This window comes from Myotis nattereri (genome assembly GCF_964212035.1).
Source record: "Myotis nattereri genome assembly, chromosome: 3".
Taxonomy (NCBI): Eukaryota; Metazoa; Chordata; class Mammalia; order Chiroptera; family Vespertilionidae; genus Myotis; species Myotis nattereri.
Window position 1 is genome coordinate 10,054,119 of NC_138077.1, and position 17,113 is coordinate 10,071,231.

General features: G+C 46.7%; 1 protein-coding gene across 1 annotated transcript in view; it reads left to right on the forward strand.

Moving 5' to 3' along the window:
* The window catches only part of PCNT (pericentrin), a 63,226-nt gene that overhangs the window by 5,233 nt on the left and 40,880 nt on the right, over positions 1 to 17,113 (forward strand). The window contains exons 2-8 of the mRNA XM_081085518.1: positions 2,344 to 2,490; positions 5,865 to 6,016; positions 8,392 to 8,552; positions 8,764 to 9,002; positions 11,665 to 11,827; positions 12,459 to 12,671; positions 16,183 to 16,215. Of these exons, the coding sequence (XP_080941644.1) occupies positions 2,392 to 2,490; positions 5,865 to 6,016; positions 8,392 to 8,552; positions 8,764 to 9,002; positions 11,665 to 11,827; positions 12,459 to 12,671; positions 16,183 to 16,215 (1,060 nt within the window). The 5' untranslated portion in view covers positions 2,344 to 2,391. The remainder of the gene's footprint in view (positions 1 to 2,343; positions 2,491 to 5,864; positions 6,017 to 8,391; positions 8,553 to 8,763; positions 9,003 to 11,664; positions 11,828 to 12,458; positions 12,672 to 16,182; positions 16,216 to 17,113) is intronic.

Genomic DNA, 17,113 nt, shown 5'->3' on the forward strand with positions numbered 1-17,113 from the left:
TAGGTATTGGCATGTTCCTCCTGCGGTCTTTCCTCAGGCTTTACTGCAAACAGATATTACATAAAGCCTTGCTGGGCATTTCTTGGGATGCCAGGATCATCATCCCCAAAATAGCTGGGACACACTGTTCTTCCTCTGTGAATAGGTCTTATCTGGGCTACAAATATATTGCACCTGTTGAAAAGCTGTGTCACTCATCAGAAGACTGACTTAATGTGTGAGGTGATTGGGTCACTTTCCAGGTTCCCTCCCTCTGGGGTGTGGCTGTGAGAAAAGTGCTCTGAACGTAAGCTTGGTTTCCTTTTCTTGGAGATGTCCCTCCATGAAGGACCCTTCCTCAGGTGGTAACACCAAGCAGGGTCTGGAAAGAGAAGTAAACCATAGTGTGACCAGTACTGTTTGCTCAAGGCAATTTCATCTTTTCTTGGTTAAAAAAAATCTATTTATATGATAATTTTTGAAAATATTAAGAGAAACTGTGGTCAGTTTAGATATAGTTTGAATGTCTTTATTACTATGTTGATGTTCTTTGTGCAGTACTATTTACTTTTTATCTTCTCCAGGCATATCTATTGTTTAAAATATTTTTCTTAATCCTCACCCGAGGATTTTTATTTATTATTGATTTTAGAGAGAGAGGAAGGAAGAAGGAGAGAGAGAAACGTTGTTCGGTTGCCTCCCATATGTGCTCCAACCGGCGATCAAACCCACGACCCTTCAGTGTTCAGCACAGCATTCTGGACAAGGCTCTATTGTGTTTTCCTAATGATTTATATATATGACATTTTCCCTTTAATTCTGTGGATTTTTAGAAAAACTCAAGAACATATTTTTCTTATGTTGGCCTTAACATTAAAACATGGCAAATTAAACAGAATTTTACCCAAGTCTGGAACTAGAAGTGATTGTCAGTAAGGGATTTGATGAGTGGATAGTCTTGTGAGTCGAACCTTCTTTGATTCTGTGCATTCATGCCAGGGTGGCCTAAAGATGTGCACTCCTGCCCAATATCCAAAGCCCTGGTACGGGGCCTTTGAGGTTGCACATCGAGTGCTCTCTGCACCCTTTCCTGAGTGTGCCTTGGCTACCCTCCTGCACGGGTTGGAAGGGCCCCCTCTTCCCCACCCTCAGTACGGCCTCTCCTGGCTCCTACATGACTCTGGATGTTCTCCAGAATGCTGCCACGTCTGATCTTGGCCTCCTTCATGGTGCACTTCTGCAAGGTCCTGTGCCAGCTTGGGCACACTAGGCAGGACAGGCACACTGCTCCTCATAAGTGGATAGTTGGCATGGGGCTTTGAGTTTGCTGCTCTTCTGCCTAGTTTGTGTGTCTTGTTAGACTTTGTGTATGTCTGTCAACTGCCTTAAAACCCTTCCTGAAAGTGAAGGTTAAAAAATAAGTGATATGCTTAGCTTTCAACTGCTTTTAGGAATTGCAGTTTTGTGTCACGGGTGAGACGAGGAAGGGGCTTGACATCATTGGGGGCTGGTTCTTTGTTTTTTTGCCAACTTAATGTTAATAGTTTAAAAAATTATTCTACATATATAACTTCATTCCTTCCTCCATTGTGCTAATGTTGTTGTGCAAAGTACATACGTATACATTTTATACTCATTGCTCTATGCAGGTGTTTTTAAAATCAGATAGGAGAGCCATGGCTAGAGTGTTGGTCCACGCACTGAAGGGTCACAGGTTCAATCCTGGAGGGCACATACTTAGGTTACAGGTTCCATCTCCAGTCCCAGTTGGAGTGCATGTGGGTGGCAACCAATTAATGTGTCTTACATCAATGTTTCTATCCCCCCTCTCTTCCTCCCCTTCACTCTCTTTAAAAGTCAGTGGGAAAAATATCCTTTGGTTAAGATGAACAAAAATAAAGAAATAAATCAGATAGGAATAAAAAGAGTTACCAACAAAAACTACATTTGTTTTGTCTTTTATATTTATCTGAATAGTTAACTATACCAGTGTTCTTTATTTCTTCACGTGGATTCAAGTTGCTGTCCAATGTCCTTTCACTTTAGCCTGAAGAACTCCCTTTAGTATTTCTTCAGAGCAGGCTCATTAGTGATGAATTCTCTTAGTTCTTATTTATCTGGGAATATCTTAATTTCTCATTCATTTTGGAGAGTTTCCTGGATTAGAATTCTTGGTTGACAGTCTTACTCTTTCAGCTCTTTGAATATGTCATCTCACTGCCTCTTGACCTCTGCTTTATGAGGAGAATTTAGCTGGGTGTTCATCTGCTGAGGGTCCCTTGTGTTGCATTGCTTCACATTCATTGGTTGATTCTGGTATGTGCCCTGACAGCATTTTTTGTTTTTAATCATATCTTTGTACAGGGTGAATTTGAACGTGGAAAGGAGGCTGCTTTGCATGAAAAAGAGGAGATGCACAGATTGGAGTGGGAGCGAACGCAGTCTCTTCACCAGAAAGAGAAGGAGTCTCTGTCCCTGCAGCTTCAGGAGAAAAGCAAACAAGTTCTGCAGGTGTGTGGATAGTATTTGCTGCTTAGTACTTGTCTGTGTGGTAAAATATGCATAACATGAAACTTCCCACTTTAACCATTTTTAAGTCATCACATTCACACTGTTGTGCAACCATCACTACATCCATCTCCAGAACTTTTCCATCTTCCCAGAGTGAAACTCTGTCCCCATTAAACTCTAATTCCCCACCTTCTCCCCCAGCCTCTGGCACTTACCATCTACGTTTTGTCTCTATGATCTGACTATGTGAAATCATGCAGTATTTGTCCTTTTGTGACTGGCTCATTTCACTGAGGATAATGTCCTCAGGGCCCATCCATGTTGTAGCAGGTGTCAGAATGTTCTTTCTTTTTTTTAAAAAAAATGGTTTTATTGATTTCAGAGAGGATGGGAGAGGGAGAGAAAGATAGAAACATCAATGATGAGAGAGAATCATTGATTAGCTGCCTCCTGCACACCCACGGGGGATTGAGCCCGTGACCCAGGCATGTGCCCTTAACCGGAATCAAACCTGGGACCCTTCAGTCCCCAGGCCGACACTCTATCCACTGAGCCAAATCAGTTAGGGCAGAATGTTCTTTCTTTTTAAGGCTGAATATTCCTTTGTATGCATGTTGATATAAGAACTTATATCAAATCTGTAGAGAATTTTCATAAAGAGTTTATTTGAGCCAAACTGACTACATGCCAGAAGCAAGATCTCAAATCCTCCAGGGAATCAACAGTTTGTAGTTCCTTTTATGCATTTGGAATTAAGGAGGGAATATGAGGAAGATTACATGAAGGTGGGAAAAGACAAGGTGGGGATTAGATTATGGGATAGTTAACAAGATCATGTCTCCCTGGAGGGTGGGGGGGCGGGATGTTAAAATAACAATTTAAATTTTAAAATTTAATAGAACTATTTTCTCTAGTCAGTTTTGTTAAGATGCTCATTTTTCTCTCTTCCTCTTTTTTTTTTTTTTTTTTAAATATATTTTATTGATTTTTTACAGAGAGGAAGGGAGAGAGATAGAGAGTTAGAAACATCGATGAGAGAGAAACACCGATCAGCTGCCTCCTGCACATCTCCCACTGGGGATATGCCCGCAACCCAGGTACACGCCCTCGACCGGAACCGAACCTGGGACCCTTCAGTCCCCAGGCTGACGCTCTATCCTCTGAGCCAAACCGGCTTGGCCTCTCTCTTCCTCTTGATCACATATTAGGACTTCCTCCCACTTTTGGCAGGGGGAGGGAGCAGGACAGGCTGAGGAGAGTCTGCTGTCCCACAGGCTCTCTGAATAGAACCCGCCATCCTGATGGCCTGTGTGCCCTGGCCACGAGTCATGGGTGTGGCTAACCCAAAAGTCATGGCTATGGGGCTCACTGCAGTGAGGCCCTGGGTGTCCACCATCCACTGACTGCCATCCACTATATACTCTACCAGCCGGGGCCACAGTTTGGCCTTGAGTGGTCTGGACATGCAGGTCCATGTGCTGGCAGCGTTTGGTGTACACGGTTCATCTTCTGAATCTTTGTTCATTTTGAGTCATTTTTTGCCACCTTGAAACTTATAATTCTGTTTCATTTTCTTTAATTTTTCCAGCTACTAGGTGACAGTCTGATGTAACCAGTGGTTTATGGAATCCCTGTTCCTTTCTAATTTCCCTCCAAGCACAACATTGAAACTGTGTTTAGTTTGCTGGTTTTCCCTGTAGTAAATTGGTTTCAAAATCACACTCTTCTTTTTCCTGTGGCTTGTGCTTTATTTTTGTATTTTCTAACATTACTTTATGGGTCCCATGCATGTGTTCCCTTGTTCATTTTTTTCACTCTACAAACCTGCTCTTGGATGAAGGGACATCCATGGCAGTGTGGCGCTGTTCCTGCACTGCTTCTCCACCTGCTGGTGGCTCCTCCTGGCTCATCCTGGTCGAGGCCATGGGCACATCAGACTCTTGGTCCCTTGCAGCCATGGGTTGTCCAGTTGTCTTCCAAGGAGGTGGGACTGGGGTGCTGGTGGCCCCACTGGGCACGTGTGTGGTCTGTTGTGTCCTCTGTTCTTTCATCCTCTGGGACAGTGGTTCTCAACCTTGGCTGCACATTAGAATCACCTGGGAATCTTTTTAAAATCCTGATTTCTGGGCCTCATTCAGGAGTTTAGAAAGATTCCCAGGTGATTCTAATGTGCAGCCAAACTTGAGAACCACTGCTCTGGGAAGACACCCATGTTCTCATTGGTAAACTGGACCGAAACTGAGAAGTCACCACTGTTGGCAATGAGCTCAGGGGAGAGGGCTCAGGTGCTCAGGTTGCTCTGTTGCTGGAAGACATTAGTCCAGTGATGGCGAACCTATGACACGCGTGTCAGAGGTGACACGTGAACTCATTTTTTTGGTTGATTTTTCTTTGTTAAATGGCATTTAAATATATAAAATAAATATCAAAAATATGAATCTTTGTTTTACTATGGTTGCAGATATCAAAAAATTTCTATAAGTGACACAGCACCGGAGTTAAGTTAGGGTTTTTCAAAATGCTGACACGCCGAGCTCAAAAGGTTCGCCATCATTGCACTAGTCCCTTCTCTAAGCTGCTCAGATGGCTCAGGAGCTCATGGTAGCTGGTGCCACCCACCCACCCAGCCCATTAGGACTCTGCGATTGACTTTTGTTTTTAGAGAGAATTTTGTAAGAGGGATGTTCACTTGATTGGCAACTGATTTTTATTCTGAATTGGTCCCTCTCTCCCCCTCTGGACTGACAGGCCGGGAGGGTTATATGTTTCATTTTTGTAGGCAGAGAGTAGTGGAGCAAAGACCTTATTAATAATCTGCCCTGACCGGTTTGGCTCAGTGGATATAGCGTCGCCTGCGGACTGAAGAGTCCTGGGTTTGATTCTGGTCAAGGGCATGTACCTTGGTTGTGGGCACATCCCCAGTGGGAGGTGTGCAGGAGGCAGCTGTTTCTCTCTCATCGATGTTTCTAACTCTCTATCCCTCTCCCTTCCTCTCTGTAAAAATTCAATAAAATATGTATTAAAAAATAATTTTCATCTTTTGCCATATTAAGTGGGATGATGAAAGTTTTGGTGAAAGTACCTTACAGAAGTTTATTTGTTTTTTTAAATAGGTTTTTATTAATTTCAGAGAGAGGAAGGGAGAGGGAGAAAGGGATAGAAATATCAGTGATAAGAGAGAATAATCGGCTGCCTTCTGCACACCCCTCACTGGGGATTGAGCCCACAACACAGGGATTGCCCTGACTGGGAATTGAACCGTGACCTCCTGGTTCATAGGTCGATGCTTAACCACTGAGCCACTCCATCCAGACTAGAGGTTTATTTTTAACCAAATTGTTTTAACTAAAGCTTTAACAATTTTTTCTCAACAGCTAAAAGACCAAATTTTATCCTTAAGTCATGAGATAGAAGAGCACCGTTCAGAACTGGAGACACTACAGCGAAGGCGAGACAGGGAGAACCAGGAAGGCACGAACCTCATCTCGATGCTCAAGTCTGACGTGGACCTTTCTCACAGTGAAAGGTCAGCTCCCTCCTCTGTCGCTGCTGCCTGAGCACGATGATGGGGAAAAGGGGCCCTTGTGCTGCATGATTTTTATCATTTAAAACTATTTTAAACATTGAGAAAAGTACTGAGTAATGTCCAGACACCTGCATATCCACCATTTCGGCTTTGCCAAAAGCCTCACATTTGCCAAATTACGGAATTTGATGTTGTAATGCAGGCACCATTAGTAATCTGTCCCTTTGTCCTGTTTGCTTGGGGATTTCATTTGAGAAATAGGTTTTCACTCTGACGCCACACAGATCCCCCCCCCCCCCCCATATTCTCGGTTTTAGTTTTTCTTTTCCTGTATATAGGTCTGGAGCGCGTCTTGAACTGTTCAATTCTTTATTTGCATCTGATGTCAGGAAATTCGTTTTTGTCTGTCTGATTAGTTCCTCAGCATCCCTGTGAGCAGGCCTTTCTCTGGGCCCCTCCATTTATGCTGTGCCCACCAGCTTGTCTCTGCCCAGGGCCTGTGCTGACCTCAAGGGTCAAGAGAGACCAGTGGGGGTGGGCGGTTGGGGAGGGAGCGGGGAGCAGGCTGATGATTTACAAATAATGAACTCTGATTGGGCAACAACTTGTTTTGAGTTCCTTCTGTTCGACCTAACTTACCTGGTGAAATTTGTGTTCGTGAGCTCATCTGCAAAACTTTTAAAAAGATTCTCAGCTGTTTCAAAATGAGATTTAGGAGTATGTGTATAAAAAGATCACATCAGGCCCTAGCCTGCTTGGCTCAGTGGATAGACTGTCAGCCTGTGGACTGAAGGGTCCCAGGTTCGATTCTGGCCAAGGGCACATGCCTGGGTTTCGGGCTCGATCCCCAGTAGGGGTTGTGCAGGAGGCAGCCAACCAATGATTCTCTCTCATCATTGATGTTTCTATCTCTCTCATTCTCCCTTCCTCTCTGAAATCAATAAAGAAATAAATAATTAAAAAAAAGGATCACATCAGGTGGATGAGAGATGATTGATCCCTTGTTTGCTTAATAAGTTGTAAAATGAAGGCTTTGAAAAGCAGGCTATAGTCTAACCATGGTGCTATTTTAGGCTGGCTTGTTAAACACAGCTCTAAGCCTGGTATATCAATAAAGCAAGTACTTGTTTCATTTCTTTTAAAAAAAAATTATAACACTGGGATAAGCTTGCACCTTTACCAGAGCCTTTTAAGCTATGTAAATGTGGAATCCTGATAATAAAATACAATTGTATGTGGCCTGTACATTGAATGAATGAATATAAATGAATGAATGAATGAATGAATGCATGAGAGACAAGGTGGGGTAGACAGGCCTGCCTTATTCCTGAGCTCTATGTGTGGGATCCATGACTTTCTTACTGCACAGGGTCCTGAGCCAGGTCTCCTTTCATTCTTTTGAAAACTTTGTAATTCTCTGTGAAGACGTGCATGCTTTTCTGGCACTTGTTTGTAGCTACGGTTGTGGTTTGATTGGGACTCCTCAGTTGCCCTCCCTGACCTACCATCTCTGTGATTATCCTCTCTCCTCCTGTACACTAAACCCAAGGCTTTTGCATATGCTGTGTTCATCCTCCCTGTGTCCTTGGTAGCCACCTGCAGGGGCCTGGGCAGCAGCCAGGGAGCAGGCCCCCCTCCCCTCCAGATTTTTGTGCTTCATGCAGTCTGCCCACTGTCTCCCCTTCTCTCCTTGCACTTCCTGCTTATGTCCCTCATTGGGAATGTTAGCTCTGCAAGGTGTGGCTATTTGTCTGTTTTGCTCAGTGGTGTCTCTCTCCCTGTGCTGGAAGCAGCGCCTGTGTGGGCCCATTGGTAGGGAGTGCGTGCGTGAACAGGTTGGGGTGGGCAAGCCTGTGTCCTGCCCACTTCGGCTCCATGTGACTTGTCTGGCTTGCATACAAGCTGTATCAGTTTGCCCTAGCAGTTTACGTCCTAGGCAGGGTCATGTGATAGAGGATCCCCTGCTGGAAGGGTATAGCTTGGAGACAGGGCAGCTGAGTTCTGGTCCTGTGAAGAACAAACCACACTAACCTGCTTAGTCTGTGCAGCCCCAGGGAGAGGCACGGGAGAACCTTGGCCTGTGGGTCAGGTGTGATCACCTGTCTCAATAAGGGCAGGGCCCTGAGGGTCAGAGAGGCTGTGCCATGGGGATGGGTGAGGCTTGTGCGTTCCTATCTGAGGGGAGAGCAGCTGCGGGGATGATTCTACCTGAAGCCCTTGCCCTTTGCTGGTTGACTGGAGGCTGATTCCAGAGAAACATGCTTGAATAAACAATAATGGCATCTTTTAAAAATGAAGAGCTACAGCGACAAGTCGCAGAGCCACCCTGCTGGGGTCCAGGCTGAAGGCCGCGCCCGCTGTGCTTCCCTTCCCAGGATCGCGCTCCAGGATGCCCTTCGGAGGCTGCTGGGCCTATTTGGAGAGACAGTGAAGGCTGCCATCTCCCTGAAGAGCCGGATCAGTGAGCGCGTGGGGCTCTGCCTGGAGGACGAGAGTCCACCCGACGCGAGGCTGGAGGGCCAGGTCCCGTCTGTAGGTGAGCACGGGACGGGCCATGTACAGCCCTCAGGCCCAGGGTGCCAGGTGCCCCCTGGGCTGCTTCCCTTCTCCCGCTAGCGCTGGCGAGCCCACTCCTTATTGAGATGGGGTGCTGTCCCTAGTGCTGTGGGCATGCTTGTCCCTGATGCCTAGGTCAGGGTCAGTGTGTGTCTCCGTGGTGCAGGCTTTTGTGTTTTCTCACTTTGTAGGGCCAGCACTGGATGAGACGTGGCCTGGGCTTGATGTGGCCCCGCCGGAGCTGGATAGAACTTTGACTGAATGCACTGAGGTGTCTTCCATGGCTGAGATCAGCAGCCACATCTGTGAAAGCTTTTTCATGAGCCCGGAAAGTACATTGGAGTGTGAGCAGCCCGTCAGGAGCATCTACCGGAGCCTTGGCCTGGCAGTGGATGGCCTCCTGGAGATGGTTCTGGACTCCTCTAGGCAGGTGAGCCGTGGCCCACTCAGCACCAGACTCGCCACCCATTCTTTGCTCTGTGGCTCCATTCTGGCCTATGTGCTGATGCTCTGCCTCAGAGAAGGGCTGTGGGTGAATGAGTAAGTAGGTTAGGTAGATTGGCAGACCTTCACCGGGCATTTCTGATTCTCACCAGCCCTGCAGGGTGGGGATGGACGCTTTGATTCTCGAGGTGAACCCGGTCTCTGTCTTCTCCAGCACCTGACGTTTGGGGACTGAAACTGTTGATTCTGGTGCTCACACCCCCTGCCTCCTCCCAGGTCACTACCAGCGATGTCTTCCTCCCAGGGTCCGCTTGAGGAGTCTTTTCTGAACCAAAATTCTTGAGATAGTGGATTTGCTGTGAAAGAAAACTAAAACCTCAGCATCCTTAGATGACGTGTAATTTAGCCCACTTCTACTTTTCTTTACGTACTCCCCTTCCGCCGCTGTCTTCCCACCTCCCACAGGAACTTTAATTTCACATTCATTATTTAGATTCAGAGATTATCACTGAAAAAGGGAATTATTTTTGTTAACCTTTTAGAACATTTTAGACAATTAGGAAAGACATTACATAGGAATAATTAAAAGTAGTAAAGAGATTCTTTTTTCCAAAGTTTACTCAGTTAAAAAATAAGCGCTCTAGCCCTGGTCGGAATGGCTCAGTCATTTGGGCGTCATTCCGTGCACCAAAAAAGTTGCCAGTTTGATTCTTGGTGAGGGCACATGCCCAGGTTGTGGGCTTGATCCCCAGTAGGGGGTATGCAGGAGGCAGCCGATAGATATCTTGCTCTCACATTAATGTTTCTCTCTCCCTTTCCCTTCCCTCTCTAAAAAATAATAAGCACTCTTTATTATTAATTTCTTTCTTTATTGTTTAAAGTATTACATATGTCTCCTTTTTCCCCCATCGACCTCTCCCCAGCCACTCCCAATCCCCAGGACAAGCCCCCACCGCCCCAGTGTCTGTGTCTATTGATTATGCTAATATGCATGCATACAAGTCCTTTGGTTGGTCTTTTACATTCCCCCCACCCCCCATAAGCACTCTTATGTGGAATTCTACTGTTCACATTGCAGAAATACTTGAGTAATTTTCCCTCCTCAGGGCAGGTGGGCAGAGCAACAGTGTCGAGACCTTGCGGTGTCTCTTTCTCATCCCCCTTCCCTCCCCCCCTCACCTCTAGTCTTTTCTCAAAACCTGGATAGGTTTGGGCAGCAGCAAACAAGTCATCAGGTGCTTTTGATTGTGCCCCATGCCCTCCCCAATGTCATTCCACAGAAACAGATGCCATCCTGTGAGCATCTGGCATCTGCGGGTATCACCCAGCTGTGGCCCCAGCCTGGTGTCCAACTAGGTGCCCTTGTCTGATGCGGACCCACACTTGCTTTTCCTGTGTTCTGCTCCCTAGAAATTTACCCCATTGAGTGTGTTCCACAGGGAGTTCGGCCATCCCCACAGCAGGGAGAAAGAAGGTGGGTTGTGTGGGAGAGAAAGCAGGGCAGGTTTTGGGGGAGGGGTTAGTGGAGTAGAGCCTTGTGGGAGGTGGGAAGGGCAGTGGCTGAAGAGAAGTGAGGGCTCCCTGTTTGGGCCAGGGTCAGTGGTGGGGCTGCCCAAGGGCTGATTGGCTTGGGCAAGTGTTTTGAGAGGATAGAAACTGTGGGAGGTGGCCCATGGCAGAGTATGAAAAGAGGTGGCCTTGGGGGCTGTTTTCAAGATAAAACCAGTAGATTTACTTAGCAGCTGAGTTGCATCAAGTACATGGGAGGCCCAGGCTAGGTGTTGAGGAATCAGTCAGGACAGCTGGGAGTAGTTGTTCTGAATTCAGAAATTAATCAGAGCCACTCAGCCTGTAGTGGCCTGGGAGCCTCAGAATGGACATGCTGCCAGGGAAGCAGGGGAGGCAAGGAAGATTGGGGTCCAGGGCTGAGCAAGGAAGTGGGGTCATCCAAGGAAGCCAGGGAGGGGCCTTGTGGTGACTAGTCAGGGAGGTAGAGGCTATCAGGCTTCCTGCCCAGTGTGGTGACTGGCCCCATAAGCCTGCTTTTCCCACACCTGTGACCATTCCCATCTCCTTTTCCAACTATGGAGCTGGTGGCTCATTCCTTCTCAGGTGCCAGGTTCTTGGTATTCGCCTTCCTATCATGTGTCCTTAACAATGTTGCCTTGCGTGTATCCATGGTTCTTTTTTTTTAAATGTATTTTTGTTGATTTCAGAGAGGAAGGGAGAGGGAAAGAGAGATTGAAACATCAATGATGAGAGAGAGTCATTGATCGGCTGCCTCCTGCACACCCCCTACTGGGGATTGAGCCTGCAACCTGGGCATATGTGCCTTTGACTGGAATTGAACCTTGGGACCCTTTGGTCCGTAGGTCGATGCTCTATCCACTGAGCAAAACTGGCTAGGACTCCATGGTTCTTAAGTGCATGTTTTTGTGGTGCTGTGTGTGCAGAACTGTTCATTGTTGAAAATTGTTTAATGAGCAACTTTATTTAGTAATTAATTAATCATAACAGCAAGCATGGAAACTTGTTTCTTATGGAATATTGATGATTTCACCAGAATTCTAAGCAAGTAGAATTGTAATGGGGATTAATGTAAGCTTCTATTGTTTTTGAGATGTAGTTCCAATTTTTCAAATTTTCAGCTGGAGGAAGCACGTCAAATTCATGCTCGTTTTGAAAAAGAATTTAGCTGTAAAAATGAGGAGACAGCCCAGGTTGTTAGAAAACACCAAGAGTTACTGGAACGCCTGGAGGAGGAGAACTCGGCCAAGACTCGGCTGACACTGGAGCTGCACAAGGCAGAAGGTGAGAAGCCAGTGGGCTGGCAAGGATGGGCTGGAACCCAGGCATCGAGTTGCTAAGGGCAAGTATTAGCACAGAATATTTTAAAACAAATGTAAAAGTAAAATAAAGCAGTCAGTTTTGAGATATTACTGACTTTTCTCAGTGGAATGAATCGTCTTTGAAGAACTACATGCAGTAGCTTTGGGGATCATGGTTGCAACAGACAGGCTCATGGGGTGATCCTATCCCTTGGCACTTACCTGTTGATCTTTAGGGTGACGACGTCAGAGTGTGTGGCGAGATGGGAACTTTCGTCTTCCCATCACAGGCAATGGGCAGTGAGTGCCCCAAGAAGTCACCCCCGTGACTGCTTCCAACCCCTGAGACCCTGGTGTCCGGTGCTCACAGTGGCCATGTGTTCTGGGTACTTGGCACCAGGGTGTGCATGTGTGTAGGTGGGTGCTCACAGGTGTGTTGCCTTGTCTGGAAGTTCCTACCCTGCCTGGGGCTGGGGTCAGCCCTGTGCCATCCATCTATAAGACCTGGACACAGGTGTGACCACATAGCTCATGCTGGTGCGTGGCAGCCCTTTGTGGCTGCTCTATTTGCTGCTCCAGGGACCTCAGCAGCCGTGTCTCTCCTGTTTCCCCAGGCATCATTGAGGGATTCAAAGTGGAGAAGGCCAACTTGCAGGAGGCACTAGTCCAGAAGGAGACGTCTGAGCAGGGCCTTGTGGCTGAGCTGGAGAGCCTGAATCAGCAGCTTCAGCGGGTGACTCGGCAGCAGGCAGAGCTGAAGGAGGAGAACGCTGTCCTGTGTCACCAAAAGGAGGTGGTGGCCACAGAAGCAGAAGAGAGAGAGGCTGGTAAGGAAGGCTGTCTCCAGGGCTGGCGGGCAGAGCACAGGCAGCAGCATAGCTGGCTTTTCTGGAAGCGAAGTTTGCCATTTCTAGAGGGTGGAGAGGAAAGACGGCAGCACCTTTCAGAGGGAACCTTGGAGTGTGTGGCTTTGAGAGAGGTGTGAGGGTAGATTAGCGTCCACCTATCATCCTGGTTCTCATGTCTCCGTGAGGCCAGAGTAACCTCTGGCAGTTAGGTCACGGAAAATGTTGCCAACTTGTTTGAGATAAACAGCCAAGACCATGAAAAAGTGAAGGTGATGTAAAAATTGTATTTAAAATAAAAAAATTCCTAATGTTAACCTTAACTACAAAAACAACTTTAATGAAGGGTATTTCAGACTTTAAAATATTTAAAAACAGTCAAAACGTAAAAAGCGTAAACTGGAGTTTGCAGGTAGCCATGTCCTCAGTAGCAGATTTGTAACAATCCTGTGTGAGTTCAGCTTTCCCAGAGCTGTTCCCCGTGCTGACTTCAGGACCTGTCTGTCCCTGTGTCTGCTGCTCCCCAATGAGGTTGTGTGGCTGCTGGCTAGTCAGGGTGGGCGGAGCTTCCTACCTCCCGTGTCCACAAGGTCTCTACCTTCACCTGGTTGCAGCTCCATGCCTGTGCTCTGAGCCTCGGTCATGCGTAGGCCACTGTCACCTGTATAGGAACTTTTCTTCCCCCAAATTGTTTTTTTTTTTTTTTAACTTTTCTCAATAAATAACCAGCTTTTGGTTTTGCTCACCATTTCCATTTTCCTTGTCTTCTCTGTAACTGACTGCGCCCTCATCTCTGCTATTTGTTGCCTTCTTAGTTCTGGGAGCCCTGTGGATGGGTCCTCAGTTCAGGCTGACCTGTGGCTGTAGGGCAGGGGTGTGGAACGTCCCACCTGCGGGCCATATAAAACCCAAGAATTCATTTGGTCTAGCCCTGCCAAGGCATTAGGGGTGAGTTAATTAAGTCTTTGACCAAATATAGCAGGCTAATTTTTAAGTTAATTTTGTATGGCCCTTGAGTGATGTTATAAATATCCAAATGGTCTTCAGCAGAAAAAAGTTTCCCCTCCCCTGCTCTAGGAAGGCATTCAGGTCCCACAGACCTGCCATTTCTTTTAAGCAAATAGTGATTTTTAGGCTGTTCTTGGTTCCCATTCGTGAGCAAAACTTTAAACTGTATTTGTAATCATTTCCAGACCTCATCTTCTTGCTCAGCTTTCTTTTGTGTGTGCGTGCATGCTTTTTGTCCCTTTTTCATTTTTAGATGAACGTTTTGGTATTAAATAATTAGTCTAGCTTTCTCTTTTTCCCCTTGTATGTCAGTTTTTACTCCTTTATATTCACTTTTTTCTTATACTTGTCTCATATTAATGACTTTTTAAAAAGTTCAGCTGTGGGCTTCTTTTTTACTCTGTTTAGCCAGGTTTTATTCCTGTGCCCATGCTGTTTGGGTCTGTTGCCTTCTTTTCTGTTTTCCACACTTCCTTTGGGTGCTGTCACCGCCCTCACTCCCGCCTACCTCCCACCCCCACTCCATACACACACAGACAGACCTTCCTTCTACTGACGAATGCTATGTGTCCAGGGTTCCTTCTGCCTCAGGTTCCCTCGTTCCCCAACATTGAAACCTGTCTTGTCTCAACTGTTTCCGCTCCGGCCCCAGCCATGCCATGCCACTGTCAGGCAAGGCTTTTGCCCGCATTTGTGTGTATGTTTGTGCACACGTGTGCACACGAGAGCACATGAGCTCTCTGTGTTCTGTGTCTTGTGCAAATTGCCATCTAACAGCAGTAAGTTGTGGGTTATTTTCTCCTCAACTCAGTGGTTTCAAAGAAGGAGAACTCTAAGACCTTGAGTACCTGAGTTTTACCTTATTTTATCGTCATCCTTAAATGAAGTTGTAGCTGGAAATATATAATTCTAGATTTGATTTATTTTCATTTAAAATGTGAGGCTATCACCCAACCTTTCTTTACATCTAGTATTTTTACTGAGATGTTTTTATCTTGTTTGTTTGCAGGTGGTTTTTAGAAATACCTCTTTGCTTTGATGTTCTTACATGTCACTAGGACGGGTTTTTCACATCTTTCCTGTTCTGTCTCATTTTTTCTTAAATCTGGGGATTTGTCACTCATTGTTTCTTCAGACTTTTTTTTCTTCTGTTCTCATTCTCTTCGGTCCCTCTGGAGCTCCTCATAGGCCGTACTTTGCAGTGGGACAGACCTTCCTTGTGCAGGGACCCATTATGTCTCAGCCTACAAGTCCGTGTGATGGCCCATCCTCCTCCCAGGGGTGACTGGCCCCACACCCTGTCCATCCAGACTCATGGTTACCCCGTGAGCACTGGTACTCCAGCCCGTTCTCCTCCTCCTGCAGGTTCAGACCTAAGAGTTAGGACCTTGTGGGATACACAGATGCGGGATCATCTGAGGGGCCACACAGCCCTAGGCCGTGGGACAGCCTCGTCTTGGCTAGCCAAACCCAAGTGGCTCTGGCTCAGCTGGACCTGGACCTGGCTGCCCCTGGTTCAGCCCTTCTGTGGCATCATCTCTGCCCACACCTGGCTTGGCTCCTTCCTGGCTCTTCCCAAGGCTGTGCCCCATCTTGCAGAGAGGCCTGTTCCACCTGTGTGCCCTCAGTGCCTTCACAGAAGAGCTGGGCCAGGGAGGGAAAGATCATGGAACTCTCTCCTGGGCCCAGACCAGTCTCTCTTTTGCTTTGTTTTGTTACCAGGAAATTCTTATACTTTATTTGGGATCGTCTGGGTTTGCTTTCATTTTCACATTGTTAATCCTGCCTTAATTTCTCACTTGGTCTCTGTCCCTTCCCCTCACCCTGCCACACAGTTGTGCGATCCCAGCTAGGGACTTGGCATGTCAAACCAAAAGTGCTGGCCATCCTGTGTGAGCTGTTCAAGAGTTTTGGGAGGTCCCGGCATCTCATGGGGAAATTCAGCTCTGTCTCTTCTGTTTGTCTCCTTTAAAAGCCTTTGGGAGCCAGAACCTGCTCTGACACCTGGGCAAAAAGTCCTGTCTCAGTCCATTCAGCTGCTGTGACAAAACAGAGACGGGTTGCTCATTAACAACAGATATTTATTGTCATGGTTCTGGAGGCTAGAATTCCAAGGTCAGGGTATTGGCATGATTGCCTTCTGGTCACAGGCAGTGTCTTCCCACTGTGTCCTCACATGCCAAAGGGCCAGGGCGCTTTCGGGGTCTCGTTTAGAAAGGCTCTACCTCCCAAGGGCCCTGCCTCCCAAGGGCCCTGCTTCCTGATGCTGTCACATTGGGGGTCAGTGTTCAACATATGGTTTTTGGAGACAGACATTTAGGCCCCTAAGCAGTGGTCGTTTGGAAGTGCACGAGGTTTAGAGGTTGTCCAGGGCCAAAGACATTTCTCGGTGTTGTCACTGTCCTCTTTCTTGTTTCTAATGGTCACATTCTAGGTCGCACATTCTCCTGTTTCATCTCTGAAAGTGCTATGTGTTCATTTGTAGGCGTTCCTGTTACTATAGCGCACAAGGACTCAGGTTTGTGAAAACAAACAAGTGATTTATGTGCCATATGCTGTGTTTGCACCAGACTGCAAATATTTTACTGAAGAGCAAAAGATATTCCAGAGCTTTTGTGGCAAACTATTAAATAAAATAACTTTTCGCCTTCAATATCATATGTATAAATGGGCATGCCTTCCTCTGGTGATGCCTACGGCAGTAACTGAGCTACAGTGTGTGCTGTTGTGCAGGGCTAGGGGCCATGGGGTCCTAGGTTGGGGAGGGGTGGGCCTGGTGGGGCTCCTTTGCTCTCTGCCTTGGCAGCCACGCAGATGCCTTCCCCTCGGTCCCGCTTGCATGTAGGCCGTGTGTGCTGGCAGCCAGTGTCTCTTCTGCAGCACAGAGCCCTGAAGGTGGTGGTGTCTGGGTGAATGGTCAGGCACCACTGACTGTCACAGCAGTGACATGTGAGCTTTGTTTTGTGTCTCTAAGGGCTGTGAATGACATTGACCTAACTGCATGTTTAAGGCTAATTTACTGTAATTGCAAACTTACTAGCATGAGCATTTACTTAAGAATGTTAGTGGTGACGGTAGTTTGTCATAAATAATCGACAGATTTTTATAAACCAGAATAATTAGACTTTGAAAGCTGGTGAAATGTAAATACTTAATATTTCAGTTTTGGGGTAGTCTAAACACTCAGGGTTCCACAGAAGCAAGCCTCCTTTTATTTATTTTTTATTTTTTTTAAAATATATTTTATTGATTTTTTACAGAGAGGAAAGGAGAGGGATAGAGAGTTAGATACATCAATGAGAGAGAAACATCGATCAGCTGTCTCCTGCATGCCCCCTACTGGGGATGTGCCTGCAACCAAGGTACATGCCCTTGACTGGAATCGAACCTGGGACCCTTGAGTCCACAGGCTGATG